Source organism: Macaca mulatta, chromosome 9 (genome assembly GCF_049350105.2).
Source record: "Macaca mulatta isolate MMU2019108-1 chromosome 9, T2T-MMU8v2.0, whole genome shotgun sequence".
Lineage (NCBI taxonomy): Eukaryota > Metazoa > Chordata > Mammalia > Primates > Cercopithecidae > Macaca > Macaca mulatta.
Genome location: NC_133414.1, coordinates 111,954,785 through 111,974,110, shown reverse-complemented (window position 1 = coordinate 111,974,110; position 19,326 = coordinate 111,954,785). Strand labels below are relative to the sequence as shown.

General features: G+C 43.4%; 1 protein-coding gene and 1 long non-coding RNA gene across 21 annotated transcripts in view; one reads left to right on the top strand and one right to left on the bottom strand.

Annotated features, from left to right (window-relative positions):
* DNMBP (dynamin binding protein) overlaps positions 1-19,326 on the top strand; it is a 122,058-nt gene that overhangs the window by 86,849 nt on the left and 15,883 nt on the right. For 9 of the 20 annotated variants that reach the window (XR_013398249.1, XM_077947200.1, XM_015147915.3 and 6 more), the window contains 7 exons: positions 3,956-4,149; positions 5,051-5,150; positions 11,665-11,812; positions 12,988-13,005; positions 13,461-13,660; positions 15,666-15,796; positions 17,010-17,114. Coding sequence is in view for 18 of the 20 variants with exons in the window: in XM_077947200.1 (XP_077803326.1) it covers positions 3,956-4,149; positions 5,051-5,150; positions 11,665-11,812; positions 12,988-13,005; positions 13,461-13,660; positions 15,666-15,796; positions 17,010-17,114 (896 nt within the window). In the remaining 2 variants the exon portion in view is untranslated. Of the gene's footprint in view, positions 1-3,955; positions 4,481-5,050; positions 5,151-11,664; positions 11,819-12,987; positions 13,006-13,460; positions 13,661-15,665; positions 15,797-17,009; positions 17,115-17,403; positions 17,507-19,326 lie in introns of all 20 variants that reach the window. The other 11 variants (XM_077947199.1, XM_077947207.1, XM_077947202.1 and 8 more) reach the window with 5 other exon arrangements.
* Positions 1,988-18,218, bottom strand: LOC144331262 (uncharacterized). The gene is made up of 2 exons (XR_013398270.1): positions 16,917-18,218; positions 1,988-2,532 (listed from the first exon to the last, which is right to left on the bottom strand). It is a non-coding gene; the product is annotated as an uncharacterized LOC144331262 (long non-coding RNA).

Here is a 19,326-nt window from a genome sequence, read left to right as displayed (position 1 = left end):
TAGTAGAGATGGGGTTTCACCATGTTAACCAGGATGGTCTTGATCTCCTGACCTCGTGATCCGCCCGCCTCGGCCTCCCAAAGTGCTGGGATTACAGGTGTGAGCCACCGCGCCCGACCAGGAAAAAGTTTTTATACTTAACAGTCATTTCAAGCCAGACTTTCAAATTTGACTTAATCTTTGAAAACTCTCTTTGAGTGTTAATAAATGTTTGTGGCACCTGAAGGTCACCTGTATCTTCAGAAATACCTCGGGTTGCCAGGAGCAGTGACAACATGCCTGTAGTCCCAGCTTCTTGGGAGGCTGAAGTGGGAGGATCGCTTGAGAGCCCCAGGAGTTTGAAACCAGCCTGGGCAACAGCCCCCTCCTTTAAAGAGAGAGGAAGAGAAAGAGGAGGGAAAGAAACACCTAGGGTTTTATTAAAATTGCGGATACCCCAGTCCCACCCAGATTTGCTGAATCTGAATCCCAGGGGTGGTGTCCAGGAAACTGCAATTTAGTGAAAACATCCCATAGGGGTTTGTAGTTTGGGGTTTTAAAAATGTTTGGGGTTTTAAAGGCTGCTCAAGAGTTTATAAACCCCATTTTCCGGGGGGGAGGGGAAGGCATGCTGGTAGTTAAAAAGAGCTGTTATTGTTTTTCTCCATTTTAAGGAAATAAAAATCTAATCCATAGGCTGGCTGGCTTCTGATTGATGAGTAAGTGCTTGCTGGTACTTTGTGCTTTCAACTACTATAATTAGTAGAATTTTGATTCTCAGGAGAGTACACAGTGGTTTCCAGGGAGTTTTTAAGATTTGCAGCAAATAAGCCCCTGACCTTTTCTCATTGAGATTCCAGGCCTGGGAAACCAAATGGTGCAGGATTAAGTACACAGGATTTGGATTTAAATATATTTAGGTTCTAAATCCACAACTGCCATTTACTCACTATATAACCTCAGACAAATTTGTCAGCCTCTCCAAACCTGGATTTTCTTACCTATTAAATGGGAGTAATAATACCTACTTAAAAATTCTGATGTGGGTATAAAATGAGTTCAGGGATATAATCTGTAAAGTACCTGGCATGTGATAGGAATTCAGTAAATGTTCTCCTTCTCCAGATCTTTTTAGTCTTGTATTTAAAATGAGTTTCTATTCTCAACTTGGCACTAATGAGACCAAATTTGGGATTGAGAGTCTGTTGCTTTGAGATCACAAAGAAAATTTAAAACAAGGCTATTGAAAATAAATTTTACATATAACACAGTGAATTTAGAATCATAATTGAACACTGATGAAATGAGGGTTATGCTTCAAGTTTTGCCATTCATGCTACCAAAAAGTTCCAGAAAGAGCTTTTTCTGTCTTTTTAAATTTTATTTTGAATAATATCAAATGTATGGAAAATTGCAATCGTACAATGAAACTCCTGTATACATTTTATACAAATTCACCAATATTTAACATTTTGCTGTTTTTATCTCATTCTCTCTCAATCCCCACTCTCCACATGCAGTTTTTTTTTTTTAATGAACTAAGAGTGCATTGCATATATCGTGCCCCTTAATAAGCTTCAGTGTGTATTTTGTATGAACATGGATTTTTTTTGAGACAGAGTCTTGCTCTGTCTGTCTCCCAGGCTGGAGTGCAATGGCGCAATCTTGGCTCACTGCAACCTCTACCTCAGCCTCCTGAGTAGCTGGAAATACAGGCAAAATACAAATTTTTGTATTTTTAGTAGAGATGGGGTTTCACCATGTTGGTCAGGCTGGTCTTGAACTTCTGACCTCAGGTGATCCGTCCGCCTCAGCCTCCCAAAGTGCTGGGATTACAAGCATGAGCCACAGCACCTGCCCAGACTTTTTTTTTTTTTTTTTTTTTTTTTTTTAAAAAAACCCAAACCTGGAGTGCAGTGGCACAATCTCAGCTTACTGCAACCTCTGCCACCCAGGCTCAAGCCATCCTCCCACCTCAGTCTCCTGAGTAGCTGGGACTGTAGGTGTGTGCCAGTCCATGCCCTGCTAATTTTTGTATTTTTTGTGGAGATGAGGTTTCACCGTGTTGCCAGGCTGGTCTTGAACTCCAAGCTCAAGTGATCCACCAGCCTTGGCCTCCCAAAGTGCTGGGATTATAGGCATGAGCCACCATACTTGGCCTAAAATGGTGATTTTTCTGACTCCATTATTTCTTCTCTTATTTATCAGCTGACATTCTACCATAAGAAAGGGCTTTCTCTTCTCCCCCCTTTATTTATGTACTTTTATCTATTATCAATATGAACTTACAGATTATTTTATTCAGTGAAATAATCCATTGTTGTGCTTTTTCATTTATACTCAAATTGTGCCAGATTGGCCAGTGGGAGCCCCTTCAAGCTGGCTTCTGTGCCCACCATGTTGTTGAGTACTTCTTCACTTTCTTCCACATTTCAGGCTCAGCTATACCTTCTCTGCCCCAGCCCTGGAATTAGCCATTTCTCCAAAGAACCCTGCCTCCTTTTAGTGGAGAATGGCATCTAGAAACCAGAATTTGGGTTGTATTCTAAAACACTGCAATTACTCACTTTTTTTTTTTTTTTGAGACAGGGTCTCTCTCTGTCACCCAGTCTGGAGTGCAATGGCACTATCTCGTGTCACTGCAACCTCTGCCTCCTGGGTTCAAGGGATTCTCATGCCTCAGACTCCTGAGTAGCTAGGATCACAGGTGTGTGCCACTATGCTTAGCATTTTTGTATTTTTAGTAGAGACGGGAGCTTGCCGTGTTGGCCAGGCTGGTCTCGAACTCTTGACCTCAAGTGATCCGCAGCCTTGGCCTCCCACAGTGCTGGGATCATGGGCGAGAGCCACTGCACCTGTCCCAAAATTCCTGACTTTTGAGAGAAAGCGGTGTGGAAAATTTTTTGGAGAATAAAATCTGCTGTGAAGGCCGACTTTCCATAAGTAGTTTGAACACTTGTGTTTTTGCTTCTTAAATCTGGGTTAAAATATTCCTGTAATTGTACTGAGACTTACTAGTATATTTACATACCAAATTTGTAGTTGTTTAACTGGATCATGAGGAATTTGATAGAGACTAAGCAGAGACTGATTGTTTCACTGTTCTTTTCTGTTGCTTATTACCGTGTTTAATGCTCATTTCAGATGAACAGATGCTGTTCCATGTTTATAAATAACCCTCATCCTATGTATCTAAGTAATAGATAATTGTAAAAGCTAATGACAGAATACATATTTGTTTTTATTTTTAGAATAATGCAGTTTAGTTCTTAGAGATTCTTGTACTTGAAAATACCATTGATAAGCTTCATGTTTATAGTAAGTTTGTATCTACTAGGACATTTGAGGTAACAAAACCTGCTTGTGAGTTTCGGTTAAGGTTTTCATAGGGAAAATCTAAACCTTTTTTTTTTTAACCTATTTCATTATATGCTAATGTTAACCTACCATTACAGTGACTGGAAAATGATAGGTCCTATAATTATCCAGTTCTCAGATGGATAATTTGTTATTTTTTATTTTACCCTTAGTTGGCATTGTTTTGTGCTCCCCATAATATTCTGTTTAATGTGCTACATCTGTATTTTGAACTTCCAGCTTGTTATTTCTGGTGCTTTGATCATGGACCATGTTTTATATCTGATTAAGTGAAAGCAAGTCTTTATAAGGTCAGACCCCTCTAAACCTCTTTTGCAAGGAGCTTGTAGACATGCTTTGTTCACTCAGTGGGCTAGCTACTTCTTTTTAGGACACATTCTCAAAATGGTATTGCACAGGTTGGAGTTCTCCCTGCAATGATGGCTTTCTAAGCACTTCAGCTGTCCCTGTTTACAACTGACACGTGCGATCTGATTTCCTGAAGGTTGACAATAGTGAGACCTTTGGTTCTCAAGGAATGGGTTCTCTTTGCCTCAAACTGTGGAACGGTCCTGCTTTTACACCCAGAGCTGCTAACCAGTTCTCTTTTCCCTTCTAGAAATGACGCTTCTCTCCTCCCAGTCTTCATCACTGGTGGCCCCTTCTGGGTCTGTGTCCACCGAAAATCCAGAGCAGAGGATGCTAGAGAAGAGAGCCAAGGTCGTAGAAGAACTTCTTCAGACAGAAAGAGACTACATTCGGGATCTGGAAATGTGCATTGAGAGGATCATGGTACCCCTGCAGCAGGCACAGGTGGGAACTGGGAGACAGAGTTAGTTTGACCTTGAGTATGGTCCTCCAGGCCAGAAGCATTAGGAGATAGGAGGTTTCACCACAGATTTATTTGATTTGAAATAGAAACTGTGACTGTGAGTGCTGCTGTTCTTAATCAAGGGCCTCAACATCCGTGTGTCATCAGCTTAAGCCTTCAGCATCTTTCACTTGTCAAGTCTACTGTTAACCTACCAGCCACTGCAGTCACTCCCAGGACTCCTCCTGTTACTGTGGCTCCTGAAAACAGTTCCAGGGAGTCTGAATCGTGGCCCTGCTGGAAGGCTGAGTGATGATATAACAAAGCCTGGGGGTGAGCGGTTACGTGACTCTGAGTGATGATATAACAAAGCCTGGGGGTGAGCGGTTACGTGACTCTAGTACCTGTTTATATAGAATATATCCAGGAAACCCTTACTAACATGTGAGTAGGCTGGGGACTTTTCTGGATGCTGGAGGTAGTAAGAAAAGGGTAACAGTGTCCTGGGGTTTATAGTCCTTATTGCTTGTAACTTGACCCGCTGGGCTGGGCTTGGGTTTACACCCTTGGAGCATTCGCTTCCAAGTCCTTCTGTAGCAGCTGGGCAGTGCCACGGGATGTTGGGCGTGGGTGGGAATTTGTATCCCAGTGCATTTGTAGACCAAATTGTTTCCATTATCATACTAAAGTGCTCATGGGGGTGGCAGAGAATAGTTGGATCAAGGACAAAGGATGACACTAAAGATAATGATGGATATTTCTAGTCTGGAAACTTCATGAACATGAGTGAAGAAAGTGACCTTCAGCAATTTTTCTACAATTCTTAAAGAGCTGTTCCTAAGATGATTGAAATACCATTAATCTCATTTCCGTGCATCTTTATGTTTTGTTTCCTTTTCTCAGGTACCAAACATTGATTTTGAGGGACTTTTTGGAAATATGCAGATGGTGATTAAGGTCTCGAAGCAATTATTGGCTGCTCTGGAAATCAGCGATGCTGTAGGTATGAGCTCCTGTGTTGTTTCAGAAGCAGCTTTTTAAAAAAACTTCATGCGCAGGAGGAAGGGGCTTTCCTGATACTGAGTAACTATGTCGCCGGGAACACACAGGTTTAGGTACTTAGTTCAGAGGTTACTTGCCCTCTACTTTCCTTCTGTCTCAGCCTAGTTTGGGGTAATACAGGATGTTAGCAATAGAAGAAGTTTTGGATGTCATACAGTATGACGTTTATTCCACACTCATGGTTGCAGCCCATTACTGGGTCATGAGATCAATTTATTTTTCAAGAAAATAAAATAGAAAATATCAGAATGCTGCCAGGCACAGTGGCTCACTCCTGTAATCCCAGCACTTTGGAGGCCGTGGCAAGAGGATCACCTGAGGTCAGGAGTTTGAGATCAGCCTGGCCAACATGGTGAAACCCTGTCTCTACTAAAAATACAGCTGGGCATGGTCACGGGCTTCTGTAATCCCAGCTACTTGGGAGACCAAGGTGGGAGGATTGCTTGAGTCCAGGAGGTTGAGGTTGCAGTGAGCTGAAATCGCGCCATGAGCCACTAAACTACCGCCTGGGGGATGGAGCAAGACTCGGTCTCAAGGAAAAAAAAAGAAAATATCAGAATGCACTGTAAGTAAGTTTAACTACCAATTTTTGAAACTTATCTCTTTTTTTGACACAGGATTTTTGTCGCCCAGGCTGGAGTGCAGTGGTGTGAATTCTGCTCACTGCAGCTTCAACCTCCCAGCCTCAAGCCATCCTCCCCACCTTGGTCTCCCATGTAGCTGGGAGTACAGGCATGTGCCATCACGCCCAGCTAATTTTTGTAATTTTTTTTTTTTTTGTAGAGACAGGGTTTTGCCATGTTGCCCAGGCTGGTCTCAAACTCCTGGGCTCAAGTGATCCCCCCATCTCGGCCTCCCACAGTGCTGGGATTACAGGTGTGAGCCACCACAGCTGGCTGAAACTTTTATTTTCATTTCACATATATGTGTGCTGAGTCATAATTTAAAATATATTTATGTGGGACATTGTCAAAATGTTTTTAAAACATTAATCTAGTTCTTATAAACAAGGGAACTTATTGGTTATCCATTGCTGTATAACAATTGCACCAAAACATAGCAGCTGAAAACATTAAACATGTATTACCTCGCTGCTTCTGTAGGTCAGGAATCTGGAGGTGGATCTGCTGGGTGGTTCTGGCCCGGGATCTCATGAGGTTGGAGTCAGTTGTTGGCCTGGGCTGCCGTCATCTGGGGCTCAGGGATCTGCTTCCAAGAAAGCTCACTCAGCTCTTCAAGCCTCAGTTTCTTGCCACATGAGCCTCTGCCTGGGCTTTCCTCACAACGTGGCATGAGTCATGAGTCACCTAGAGTGACCTGTGAGAGAGAGCGAGAGACAGAATGAGAGCACGCAAGAGCAAGCATGCCTGAGACAGGAGCCACAGAGTCTTCTATAACCTGATCTTGAAAATGACACAGCATCACTTCTGTCATATTCTGTGGGTCATACAGACCAGCCCTGGCACAGTGTGGGAGGGGACATCCTATCATTTTGCTGCTTTATTGGAATCCTAATTACAAGAGGCCACCCCAGTTCCAGCCATGACACTATACACAACAACATCCAGCAGAAGGAGTGACCCCTGTGTCATTTTAAGTCTTTGCAAACCTTTTCCAGAGCTCCCCGATCAGATATCTTATTTCTCGTTGGCCAGAAGTGAGTGACATGCATGCAGCTAAGCTGATGGCTAGAAAGGGGAATGGGTCATGACGCTGGATTACACTAGATGGAATTTACCTGACTCATCTGGGAGAAAAACGGACACAGGAACAAAATCAGGGTTCTGTCCCCTGAAGGGAGGAGGAAACAGCTCTGGGATGTTGTGGCATGGTTCGTGTTTCCTGAATGTTTCTCTCACCACATACCCTCTCAAGATAGGTCCAGCTGGATCTCAATTGTTCTCTACAATAGACGGCCCTCTGAGGTTTAGGTACTATTGTTTCTTCTTTTTTTAGACAGGGTCTCACATTGTTATCCAGACTGGACTGCAGTGGCACAATGATAGCTCACCCATAGCCTCGATTACCCAGGTCAAGCAATCTTCTCACCTTAGCTCCCTGAGCAGCTGGAACTATAGGCATGCACCATCAGGCCCAGCTAATTTTTAAATTTTTGTAGAGATGGAGTCTCACTATGTTGCATAGGCTAGTCTTGGTTGCCTGGCCTCAAGTGATCTTTCCTCCTCAGACTCCCAAAATGCTGTGATTATAGGCATGAGCCACCACACACCTTTTTGAGACAAGGTCTTCCTCTGCTGCCTAGGCTAGAATGAGTGGCGTGATCATGGCTCACCGCAGCCTCGACCTTCCAGGCTCAAGTGATTCTCCCACCTCAGCCTGCCAACTAGCCTTTTTATTTTTAGTGGAGATGAGGTCTTGCTCTGTTGCCCAGGCTGATCTTGAACTTCTGAGCTCAAACGGTCCTCCCACACTGCTAGGTTACAGGTGTGACCTTCTCTACAGCTGGTTTAGGTACTCTTTATCCTATTTTACAGTGAAGAGACTGACACTTAGAGGGAAGGTAATTTGCCCAGGCCACACGGCTAGTAATTGAAGGACTGGCATTCAGACTCAAGCCTGTCAATGCAAATGCCATTAGCTTCTACACAAAATACAACTGTGTCTTTTGCATTTTCTGGAACAGTTAGAAAAACTGGAGCCTGAGGTTCTTGCCCTTAGTCTAACCGGAGAGGTCCGGGAAGTTGAAGAAGGAGATACACACATTGAGTTGGGCAGAAGGAAGTCACAGTGACCCAGTTTTAGTGTGATGGTGAAGCATAAATGCCAATGTATATGATTTTTTAAGGCACTTGAAATAAGTATCTCTGGGTCATTTATTTGTATTAAGAAAGAAATGAGGTAAAGCTGGCTGCTATCTAAAAGGGCTTAATTATAAATTAAGCGGTTACTCATTTTTCTTCCAGTTTATTACCTGTTGTCGTGCCTGGGGCTCTCAGGTGGTTGGAGTTAAACCAGCTTCTGCAAGGCACCTTCTCCCCTTAGGTCTGATTCAAATCAGAAATGAGAGTCTTAGCATCTGTGTCTCTTATAGTGTACTATACCTTACATTATGACAGTAAACTGGGAAATGAAAGCAAATGTCCACAACCCCACCTCCATAAGATAGCACCGGCATTTATTTTTTCTTCTTCCCTTCGCTTCTTGTCCAAAGTCAAACAAGGAGTTGGGTAGCAGGCTTCAATGTGTTGAAGACACAGAGAGGTGGTGGAGAGGGCTCGACACTGAAAGGCTGAGACCCAGGTGCGAGGACTAATTTTTAGAGGAGAATGGTGGGTGGTGGGCCTGAGGGAGCCAAGACTGAGAGCACCATGTCGGTGGCTCTAGCAGAAGGCCAGGTGGTGCGTTCAGTGGGGGATTCACAAAGGACAAACGAAGTCTGAAACATCTGATGAGGGAAGGCTCTGAGAAGTCTGTGAAGGGCAAGACGGGCAAAGGGCAGGTGACCGAGATAGAGAATGATCAAGCAGCACCGGGAGACTCTGGGCACGTGGTCATAGGTGGAAAAGACTGGCTTTACGTGATTTTAAACACATCCCATGAAGAGCTATGTTGTTCATAATGACCCAGGATGTGTGTTTCTGTGTATGTCTATGCTTAGTTTTACCATGTCCAATGTCTTCCTTTTCTTTTTTTTTTGAGACAGTCTCACACTGTTGTCCAGGCTGGGCTATAGCAGTGTGTTCACAGCTTACTACAGCCTCCACCTCCTGGGCTCAAGCGATCCTCCCACCTCATCCTCCCTAGTAGCTGGGACTACAGGTGTGTGCCACCACACCCAGCTAATTTTTATGTCCGATGTTTCCTGATATTTTCTTTTCTATTTGATCAGCTGGGCGTGTTGGCTCACACCAGTAATCCCAACACTTTGGGAGGCTGAGGCAAGGCGGTCAGATCATGTGAGCCCAGGAGTTCTGGACCAGCCTAGGCAACATGGGAAAACCCTGTCTCTACAAGAAAAAAAAAAAAAAAGTCCATTCTGTCTCATCAAAACAGTGCTGACTGTGACCTGTTAAGTATATTTCGTGACCCAGAGTTTGAAAGAGATTAAGGTGTAGCTTTGCTAGTTTGTAATTGATGTAGAATAGTCACTATCAGGGAAGTTGAAGAACAGCAAATTGAGTGTAAATCATCAGTCTGGATGGTGAAGATTCTGAGAATGCAGCTAGGAAAAGGGCTGCGAAAAGAAGGCAGACTAATGTAGAATGGTGAAACCAGATGAAGACATGGGTGGCTTAGGGGTTCCAAAGTTGCTGTGAAGGCTGGGCGCAGTGGCTCGTGCCTGTAACACTTTGGGAGACCAAGGTGGGCGGATTGCTGAGCTCGGGAGTTCAAGACCAGCCTGACCAACAAGGCAAAACACCATCCCTACAAAAAAATAAAAAATTAGCCGGGTATGGTGGGGCACACCTGTAGTTCCGGCTATTTGGGGGGCTGAGGGCACAGAATTGCTTGAGCCCAGGAGGTCGAGGCTGCAGTGAGCTGTGTTCAGCCTGGGTGACAGAGCAAAACCCCATCTCTTAAAAAAAAAAGAAAAAAAAAAGTGGCCATGAAGATGAAAAGGGAGCCAGCCCTGCCCCCACTGCTGTGACTGGTAGGTTGCAGGAGTAGACAGAAGGGAAGATTCTGGCCAGGTGCAGTGGCTCATGCCTATAATTTCTGTGGTTTGGGAAGCCAAGGCGGGAGGATTGCTTGAGGCCAGGAGTTCAAGCCCAGCCTGGGCAACATAGTGAGACCTCATTTCTACAAAACAGCAACAAAATTACCCAGGTGTAGTAGCACACACCTGTGTTCCCAGGTACTTGAGAGGCTGAGGCAGGAGGAATCCTTGAGCCCAGGTGTTGGAGGCTGCAGTGGGCAATGGTCACGACACTGCACTCTAGGATACAGAATGAGACCTTGTCTCAAAACAATTTTTTTTTTTTTTTTTTTTAAGACAGAATCTCTCTCTGTTGCCAGGCTGGAGTGCAGTGACACGACCTCTGCTCATTACAACCTCTACCTCCTAGGTTCAAACGATTCTCCTGCCTCAGTCTCCCAAGTAGCTGGGAATAAACCACATAGTAGTAGCTGTGACTTTGTCACCAACAGAAGTCGTCACATGTTCCTATCACATTAGGTTGTTGCAAATATCTTGAAATTTCAGTAACCCTCAACCAGAGGCAGCCAATGTTACCAATGTGTGTCACTCCTCATGCTGTGACAGTATGGGGATTGTTAGACTCAGTGCTACATTTGGTTATTTAATGCCTTATAAAGAAGTATATGGCTGAGACTCACGCCTGTAATCCCAGCACTTTGGGAGGCCCAGGCAGGTGGATTGCTTGAGCCCAGGAGTTTGAGACCAGCCTGGCCAACATGGCAAAACCCTGTCTCTACTAAAATTACAAAAATTAACCAGATATGGCAGCATACATCTGTAGTCCCAGCTGCTCAGGAGGCAGAGGCGGGAGGATCATTTGAGCCTGGGAGGTAGAAGTTGCAGTGAGCCAAGATTGTACCACTGCACTATAGCCTGGGCAACAGAGTGAGACCCTGCCTAAAAAAAAATAAGATAAAGAAGTATATAGGTTATATCATAAGTTGGGGATTTATCATTATAGGTATTTTAATAAACTTTGTCCATAGTCTTATTTATGCACAAAAATGTTAGAAACTGCTGCTGTAGAAGAACCCCGTCTCTACTAAAAATACAAAAATTAGCTGGGCATGGTGGTGTGTGCCTGTAATCCCAGCTACTCGGGAGGTTGAGGCAGGAGACTCACTTGAACCGGGGAGGCGGATATTGCAGTGAGCCGAGACGTGCCATTGCAGTCCAGCCTGGGCAACAAGAGCGAGACTCCATCTCAGGAAAAAATAAATAAAATAAGAAAGTAAGGGGGTCCTTATGGGGTTCTCATTACACATTACATCCCTACATGGAGAACGCTCTCAGATGCCTGTCTTGGCCCGACTGCAAAGGGACTGGAGGCTCTGTTTCAGAGGCGTGTGTGTGTGTGTTCTAAAACAAATACATGAGCCTGGGCAACATGGCGAAACCCCCTCTGTACCAAAACTACGAAAAATTAGCTGGGCATGGTGGCATGCACATGTGGTCCCAGCTACTAGGGACCCGAGTCTGGGAGGTCGAGTCTGCAGTGAGTGGAGATTGTGCCACTGCACACCAGCCTGGGTGATAGAGTGAGACTCTGTCTCAAAAACATAAAATAAAATGAATACATACATACATAGATGACATGGCTTTCTAAATTTTGCTTTAAATGATTACAACTTTAAGCTGTTAGATGGAAGTTTCTTACTATTTGATGGATAGTCTTACTATCATTTCTTGTAGTAGGTAGGATGTAGATGGTACTAAAGTTTGGCTGTGTAGCTTACATTTAGTATACTGAGAAGAAAGTTACTAAAAACACTGTATGTTTGTGTATATTCCAAAGGGCCTGTGTTTCTTGGTCACCGGGATGAGCTTGAGGGAATATACAAGATTTACTGCCAGAATCATGATGAGGCCATTGCGCTGCTTGAAATCTATGAAAAGGATGAGAAGATCCAGAAGCATCTTCAGGACTCCTTGGCAGATCTGAAGTAGGAGTTTTGACCACTTAACTTCCATCACAGTTCGTTAGTTCTCTAAGTTATACCTGTGTATATGCCTGGACTTGATTATGACATCTATCTTATTTTAAACATAAGATATCCATGATATATATCATTTAAATGGTTTCCTGATTATATTTTTGTCCATGTGAATAAATTTTATCTGTATGGAGTATTAGATTAACATTATGAGGTTAAAAAGCAGCCAGGAGAGGATGGTTTGGTCTAGATAAACAAGAGCATAGGTGAGAAGACTAAATACAGGGTTTGTTTTTTTTTTGAGACAGAGTCTTACTCTGTCACCCAGGCAAGAGTGCAGTGGCGTAATCTCAGCTCATCACCCAGGTCAGCATGCAGTGGCACAATCTCGGCTCACTGCAACGTCTACCTTCTGGGTTCAAGCAATTCTCCTGCCTCAGGCTTCCAAGTAGCTGGAATTACAGGCGCATGCTACTATACCTGGCTAATTTTTGTATTTTTAGTGGAGATGGGGTTTCACCATGTTGACCAGCCTGGTCTCGAACTCCTGACCTCAAGTGATCCGCTCGCCTCAGCCTCCCAAAGTGCTGGGATTATAGGTGTGAGCCACTATGCCCAGCCAAGGTATTCTTGACATCAGGTGAGATTGTCCTGGTCTTAGGGAAGCAAGGTATAAAGGTATAATGTATGGGTAAGTAGATCAAAGGGAAGTTAGGAGCTAAAATTTTTTTTTTTTTTTTTTTTCTTTTTTTGAGAGATGAAGTCTCACTCTGTTGCCCAGGCTGGAATGCAGTGGTGCTGTCTCGGCTCACTGCAACCTCCACCTTCTGGGTTCAAGTGATCCTTCTGCCTCAGCCCCCTAGTAGCTGGGATTATAGGCACGTGCCACCATTAGCCCGGCTAATGTTTGTATTTTTAGTAGAGACGGGGTTTCACCATCTTGACCAGGCAGTTCTTGAACTCCTGACCACAGGCGTGAGCCACCACACCTGGCCAGGGCTAACATTTTTTAGTAGACTAAATATGTTACCATAGACATGCATAATTTTTTGTCACATATGATTTATGTTCCGAGAAGAATGTGAAACTCAAGATTCTCTCTCTTAATAAGCTGTCTCTTTTCTTTTCATGCCCACTCTCTCTAATAAGCTGTCTCTTTTCTTTTCATGCCCACTGCCTTGTAGGAGCCTATACAACGAATGGTAAGTTCCATTGCTGCTTGATGTATGCACTCATTTCTTTTGTGGATTTTTCCTCTCTCTTAAACAACTGTATTTTCTTCCTTTATAGATAAACCTAGAAGTAGACTCACCTTGCTGGGTTTTTTCTTGTAGCATTTATCCCCAAGTGAACACTTCACTTATTTGTTTTTGCCTATCTTCTACCAGGGCAGGGACTTTCGGGGTCACTATTAAATCCCCAGTACCTAGAACAGTACCTGGTGTTTATTAGATGAATACATGTTGAATGACTGAAATTGGAAAGTAGGGTAAAAGAACAGAGAGCAATATTTAGGAACAAATCCTGCCCACAGGCATATATTATTATTATTATTATTATGTAAAAAATTTTTTTAAAGACGGGGTCTCACTTTGTTGCCCAGGCTGGGCGCTATATTATTGATAGCTTGCTAAAGTCTTTTTTCCTTCTGTTACAGGGGATGCACAAATTACATTAACCTGGGCTCCTTCCTCATCAAACCAGTACAGAGAGTAATGCGTTACCCACTGTTGCTAATGGAGTTGCTGAATTCCACCCCAGAATCCCACCCAGATAAAGTGCCTTTAACAAATGCAGTCCTTGCAGTCAAGGAAATCAACGTTAACATCAATGAATATAAACGGCGAAAGGACCTGGGTAAGAACAGCACTATTGTTGAAAAGGAGGTATGCCCTTTGAGAATGCTTTTCTTCTTTTTTTTTTTTTTTTTTTTTTTTTTTTGAGACAGAGTCTCGCTGTGTCTCCCAGGCTGGAGTGCAGTGGCGTGATCTCGGCTCACTGCAAGCTCCGCCTCCCGGGTTCACGCCATTCTCCCGCCTCAGCCTCCCAAGTAGCTGAGACTACAGGCGCCCGCCACCACGCCCGGCTAGTTTTTTGTATTTTTAGTAGAGACGGGGTTTCACCATGTTAGCCAGGATAGTCTCGATCTCCTGACCTCGTGATCCACCCGCCTCGGCCTCCCAAAGTGCTGGGATTACAGGCTTGAGCCACCGCGCCCGGCCGAGAATGCTTTTCTTCTTAAAACAATTCATTACTTCACTAGAGTTGGACAAGGCAGGTGGTAGGTATAATAGGGCTGTGATAAAGAAATGGTGGTTGAATTTGGGGGAAATAAGATTTTTTTTTTTTATTTTTTTTTTTGAGACAGAGTCTTGCTCTGTCCCCCAGGCTGGAGTGCAGTGGCGCTATCTCAGCTCACTGCAACCTCTGCCTCCCATGTTCAAGCGATTCTCCTGCTTCAACCTCCCAAGTAGCTGGAACTACAGGTGTGTGCCACCATTCCCAGCAAATTTTAGTGTTTTTAGTAGAGACAGGGTTTCACCATGTTGGCCAAGCTGGTGTGGAACTCTTAGCCTCCCAAAGTGCTGTGATTATAGGCGTGAGCCACTGCACCCGGCCCAAAATGTGGTATTTATTAAAGGCAGAGTAATAAAAGCACAACTATGGTATATTGGAAATAAGGCATCTGTAATAAAATATATAACAATAAGAGCCTTTCTCAAGAGATATGAAGACAGTGATGGGAAGTTTTATTCAAGCATGGGCAGTTTCCTTCTCAACTCATTTATGGAGCTCCTCTGGAGTCCATGCATAGACGTGTTTTTTCTACGTGTCTAATTGGATGTCTTACTGCCTCTACTAAAGCTAGGACTTCTTGTCTTTTAGAAGTCTCCAATCTGCTCACCTTTCTTGTCCTGTCTTCCCTGCCCATGCCCAGTGACCTCTCTGGGTTGAGTCCCACACTTCCCTTCCTAAAACAGTCAGTTGCCCACCCACCCACTCCTTCTTCATAACACTGAATGCACTCATCAGGTCTCTTGAGGCCCTAACTTGAGCATTCAGTGAGTATATGTAGCACAGTGATTGTGCTGAGCTGATTGATTATTCATATCCTTAAGATATCTACAATACAGTATAACCTTTTTGTCTTTCCATTCTTCTCCACACTTCAAAGTTATCTAAAATCATTTCTCTGCCTTCTACTTCAACTGTGTCACCCTCATTAGGATGGGATGTTAACTGTGGCTTCTAAAGCTCTCTGGTCATCCAGCCCTTTCCCTTGGTTCAAATCTAATGCGATGTAGTCTCCAACTTCTACAACCAGGTATACCTTTTTGCTGCCTCCCAGTCTTCCTCTTGCCACCCTTCTATCTCTATACTTTTCTATAGGTTGTGCCTAATGTTTGACATGGTAATTAAATTACTGCTGTATAGCATTTTACTATGGGAGACGATTGGATATCAATATCTCATATGTGTATGGCACCATTTATCATGGCCTTACAAGTATTGCTTTCTGCATTTTACTGAAGAGGAAAATGAGACTCAAGGTAAAATGACTGATTTCACGCCATACCTTAAGTGACAGACCCAGGCATTGACTTCAGATTTCCTTAAGTTCTTTCCCTTAACACCCCTATGCTGTTTTCCTCCTTGTCTCTGACCCCTCTCCTGGCTGCCCATTTTCTCTCTGCTGTGCTTCAGATATCATGTCTGTGCATAAATCATTATTTGGATTAGTATTTTGTTATAAGCTCGTTGAAGACAAGCACTAGCTCCTGTTTGGGTGTTTGTCTCATTTCATGGCTCATTTTGCAGTATGTCATGCTGAGGAAAGTGCTTTTCTGACTTACTCCCCTAGTCCTCAAGTACCGTAAGGGTGATGAAGATAGCCTTATGGAGAAAATTTCCAAACTGAACATCCACTCCATCATCAAGAAATCCAACCGAGTTAGCAGTCACCTGAAGCACCTCACTGGCTTTGCTCCTCAGGTGAGATCCCCATCCTGGAAGGCTTAGCGCATCTCTGACAGCTTTTCAGGGCTCTATGAGACAGCCTGCCTGGCGTCAGTTGGTATGGTTCCCTTCCTTGGACGTCCTCTGGTTTTGCGAGCTGGTGGAGACAGGGCCCTCCAGCTGCTGGTTACAAAGGCAAATTAGAGGGTCAGATCAGTCGACATGTAATAACTATGGTAGTTTTCACCACCTCTAAGGAGCTTATAATTTATTTGGTGGGACAAAACTATAGTTGTAGACTTACTAAGCTAGCAGGAATTTAAGAGATCAGCTAGTTGGATACATGATGTTACAAAGAAGGAAACATTAAGTGTAAGAGATTGAGTGGGTTGAAAAACAGACAGTTTATCGGCAATGCTGAAAGTTGACCTGAAGTCACCAGACATCATTCCGCTATACTATATACACAAGGTACAATTAATGGAAAATATAAGCCAGAAAATAGTCCATTGCTAGGTTTTGTACTTTGTTCTCCAAATGCTGTAGTATTTTAGAAAAACAGGAGTTCCGTGAGAGCAAGAGTCATGTTGACCTGAGCCTTATAGGAAGGGGGCAGGTATGCCACAGGGAGGGAGAGAACCTGCCAGGCCGGGGAACCTCATGAAGGACAGTCCTAGGATCAGCAGACATGGCAGTGCTGGGGTGAAGAGGGCAGCCTGGCCAGAGCAGAGGGCTTGCAAAGAAGGTTTAAAGGAGGATCTGTGTATATTTTGGAGGTCTTTTGAAACCACATGCAGGTGTTTAAATCAATTCACTGTGATTCCGGGAAACATTAAAGGTTTAAAATTTGAACAAAGGATGTTTTTAAGAAAGTTACTTTTGGCCGGGTGTGGTGGCTTACCCCTGTATTCCCAGTACTTTGGGAGGCCAAGGCCGGTCAATCACCCGAGGCCAGGAGTTCGGGACTAGTCTGGCCAACATGGTGAAACCTCATCTCTACTAATAATACAAAAATTAGGTGGGCGTGGTGGCACAGGCCTGTAATCTCAGCTACATGGGAGGCTGAGGCAGGAGAATTGCTTGAACCCAGGAGGCAGAGGTTGCAGTGAGCCAAGATCACGCCATTGCACTCCAGCCTGGGCGACAAGAGTAAAACTCTGGTCTCCACAAAAAAAAAGAAAGCTACTTTTGCCAGTAAGATTAAAGGAGCATCCAAATTTGCTAACAGCACTTGTTTATTTTTGAACAGATAAAAGATGAAGTATTTGAAGAAACAGAAAAAAACTTCCGAATGCAAGAAAGATTGATTAAATCTTTTATCCGAGACCTGTCTCTCTACCTCCAGCACATCCGGGTGAGCGTCAGCATCACTTTAGTTAGACTCACATACAATGTAATTCTGTCCCCTTTCCTGTTCATCTATCATATTGTTTAATGAATGCTGAGTAATCTAGACTCAAATCATCACTATTATGCCCCTGCATAGTTTTTGTTGAGATGCCAATAGGTTATTTAACAGTTAACAGCGTTTAGATCAATGTTGTTGTATTCATTTCAAAGCAGCCCAACTTTTTCCACCCTCTTTTTGGTCTTCGTCACCCTTCGTCCCACACACGCCTTATTTTTCTTTTTACTTATTACAGTTCACTTTGTCAAGACCAGTTTGAAAATCAAATATTGAATACAAAAGCTAGGAAGCTGTAAACAGGAAACGTAGACAAGAGAAAGAGCAAGCAGTGAATATGAGTAAGAGAATGTTCCTGTGTGGTATGCTTTCCGATCACTTCAGCTCCCAATTTATTAATATTCAGTTGCTATAATAAGGCCTCTAAAGGTATTAGAGCCATAAATAGCTTTGAGATCTAGAGAAGCCAAGGAGATCAGGTGAGCCTAGGTCTTTCCTTGCCTCAAGCAATGCTTCCTCCCTGAGGTCAGAACCAGGACCAGCATTCCTTCTATTCTTGTCTCTAATTTCTCTGTTGATTTAATATAGGATGCTGTGAGTGTACTCGATACTCCTGTCCCTCTGATCTTTTAGAGACAGAGTCTTTCTTCGTTACCCAGACTGGAGCGCAGTAGTGCCATCATAGCTCATGCAGCCTCCAACTCCTGGGCTCCAGTGATCCTCTCACCTCAGCCTCTTGAGTAGCTGGGACCACAGGTGCACACCACCACGCCTGGCTAATTTTTAAAGCAGAGATGAGGTCTTACTATGTTGCCCAGGCTGGTCTTAAACTAGCCTTCCGAAGTGCTGGGAGTACAGGCATGAGCCACCATGCCCAGCCTGAACATCTGATCTTATAAAAGAATTTCCTTAAAAGGGATTCTTAACTTTTTAAAAAACATTTTTTTAAACTAAATAAAATGGTATAAAATTTAAAGGTACCGAAGGACTAAGTAAAAATAATTATTCCTTGTTACCTGGTCATCTTCTATAGAGACAGTCACCACCCACCAAGTTCTTCCCTCCTATCAGAGATTTTGTGTGTGTGTATGCAGGTGGGAGATACACTAGCATCTTGGGTTTCGCACTTAATCAAATTTCAGAAGTGATGGTGTAGCCATACAGTCAGAGGCCCGTTGTTCTTTTTTCCTTTGAGACAGTGTCTCACTCTCGCCAGGCTGGAGTGCAGTGGCGCAATCTCGGCTCACTGCAACCTCCGCCTCCCGGGTTCAAGTGATTCTCCTGCCTCAGCCTCCCAAGTAGCTGAGGCATACGCCACCACACCCAGCTAATTTTTGTATTTTTAGTAGAGATGGGATTTCACCATGTTGGCCAGGATGGTCTTGATCACTTGACTTCATGACCCGCCCACCTCGGCCTCCCAAAGTGTTGGGATTACAGGCGTGAGCCACCACGCCTGGCCTTGGTCCGTTGTTCTTTATAACTGCATAGTATGTATCATTCTATGGACATGTCATAATATATTTAGTCCCCTATTGGCAGATATTTAAATCATTTGTAGTTAAAAAAGATTAGAACTAGTCATACAAGGAATATCCTTGTGGATACATCATTTCCTGATCTATGTGAGTCTGTCTGAAGGCCAGTGTACTTCTGAGCCAAATCATGTGGCAGTATAAATTTTGATAACTACCGTTAAATGTCAGAGATGTTGTAAAGGGGAAAAGTTGCAAAAGCAATATCCCTTGCTAACTCAGTGTTATCAAAACCAGTGGGTTTTATCTTTGCCTGCAAGAGAGGTAAAAAATATTTCAATATAGTTTAAATTGCCGTTTCTTATATTAGAAATGGAGTTGAGGATATTCTCTTATGTTTATATCATATTTTTCTGTGACTTACCTATGTTCTGGCATCTTTATCAGTTTGTTGATCTCTGTATCTATTGGAGGAAATAGTCCTTTGTCTGAGATGGCTTGCAAATATCCTCCCTCACCTCAGTTTGTTGACTTCTGAGTTTGCTTATAGTGTTTTCTCCCCGTAAGAGTTTAAACTTGCATTTTATGGCTTCTTAGTTTTGTGTCATATGTAGAAAGGCCTTTGCTATTGCAACATCTAAAAATCTTGTGTTTTAGTACTTTTATCATTCCATTGTTTTAAGATT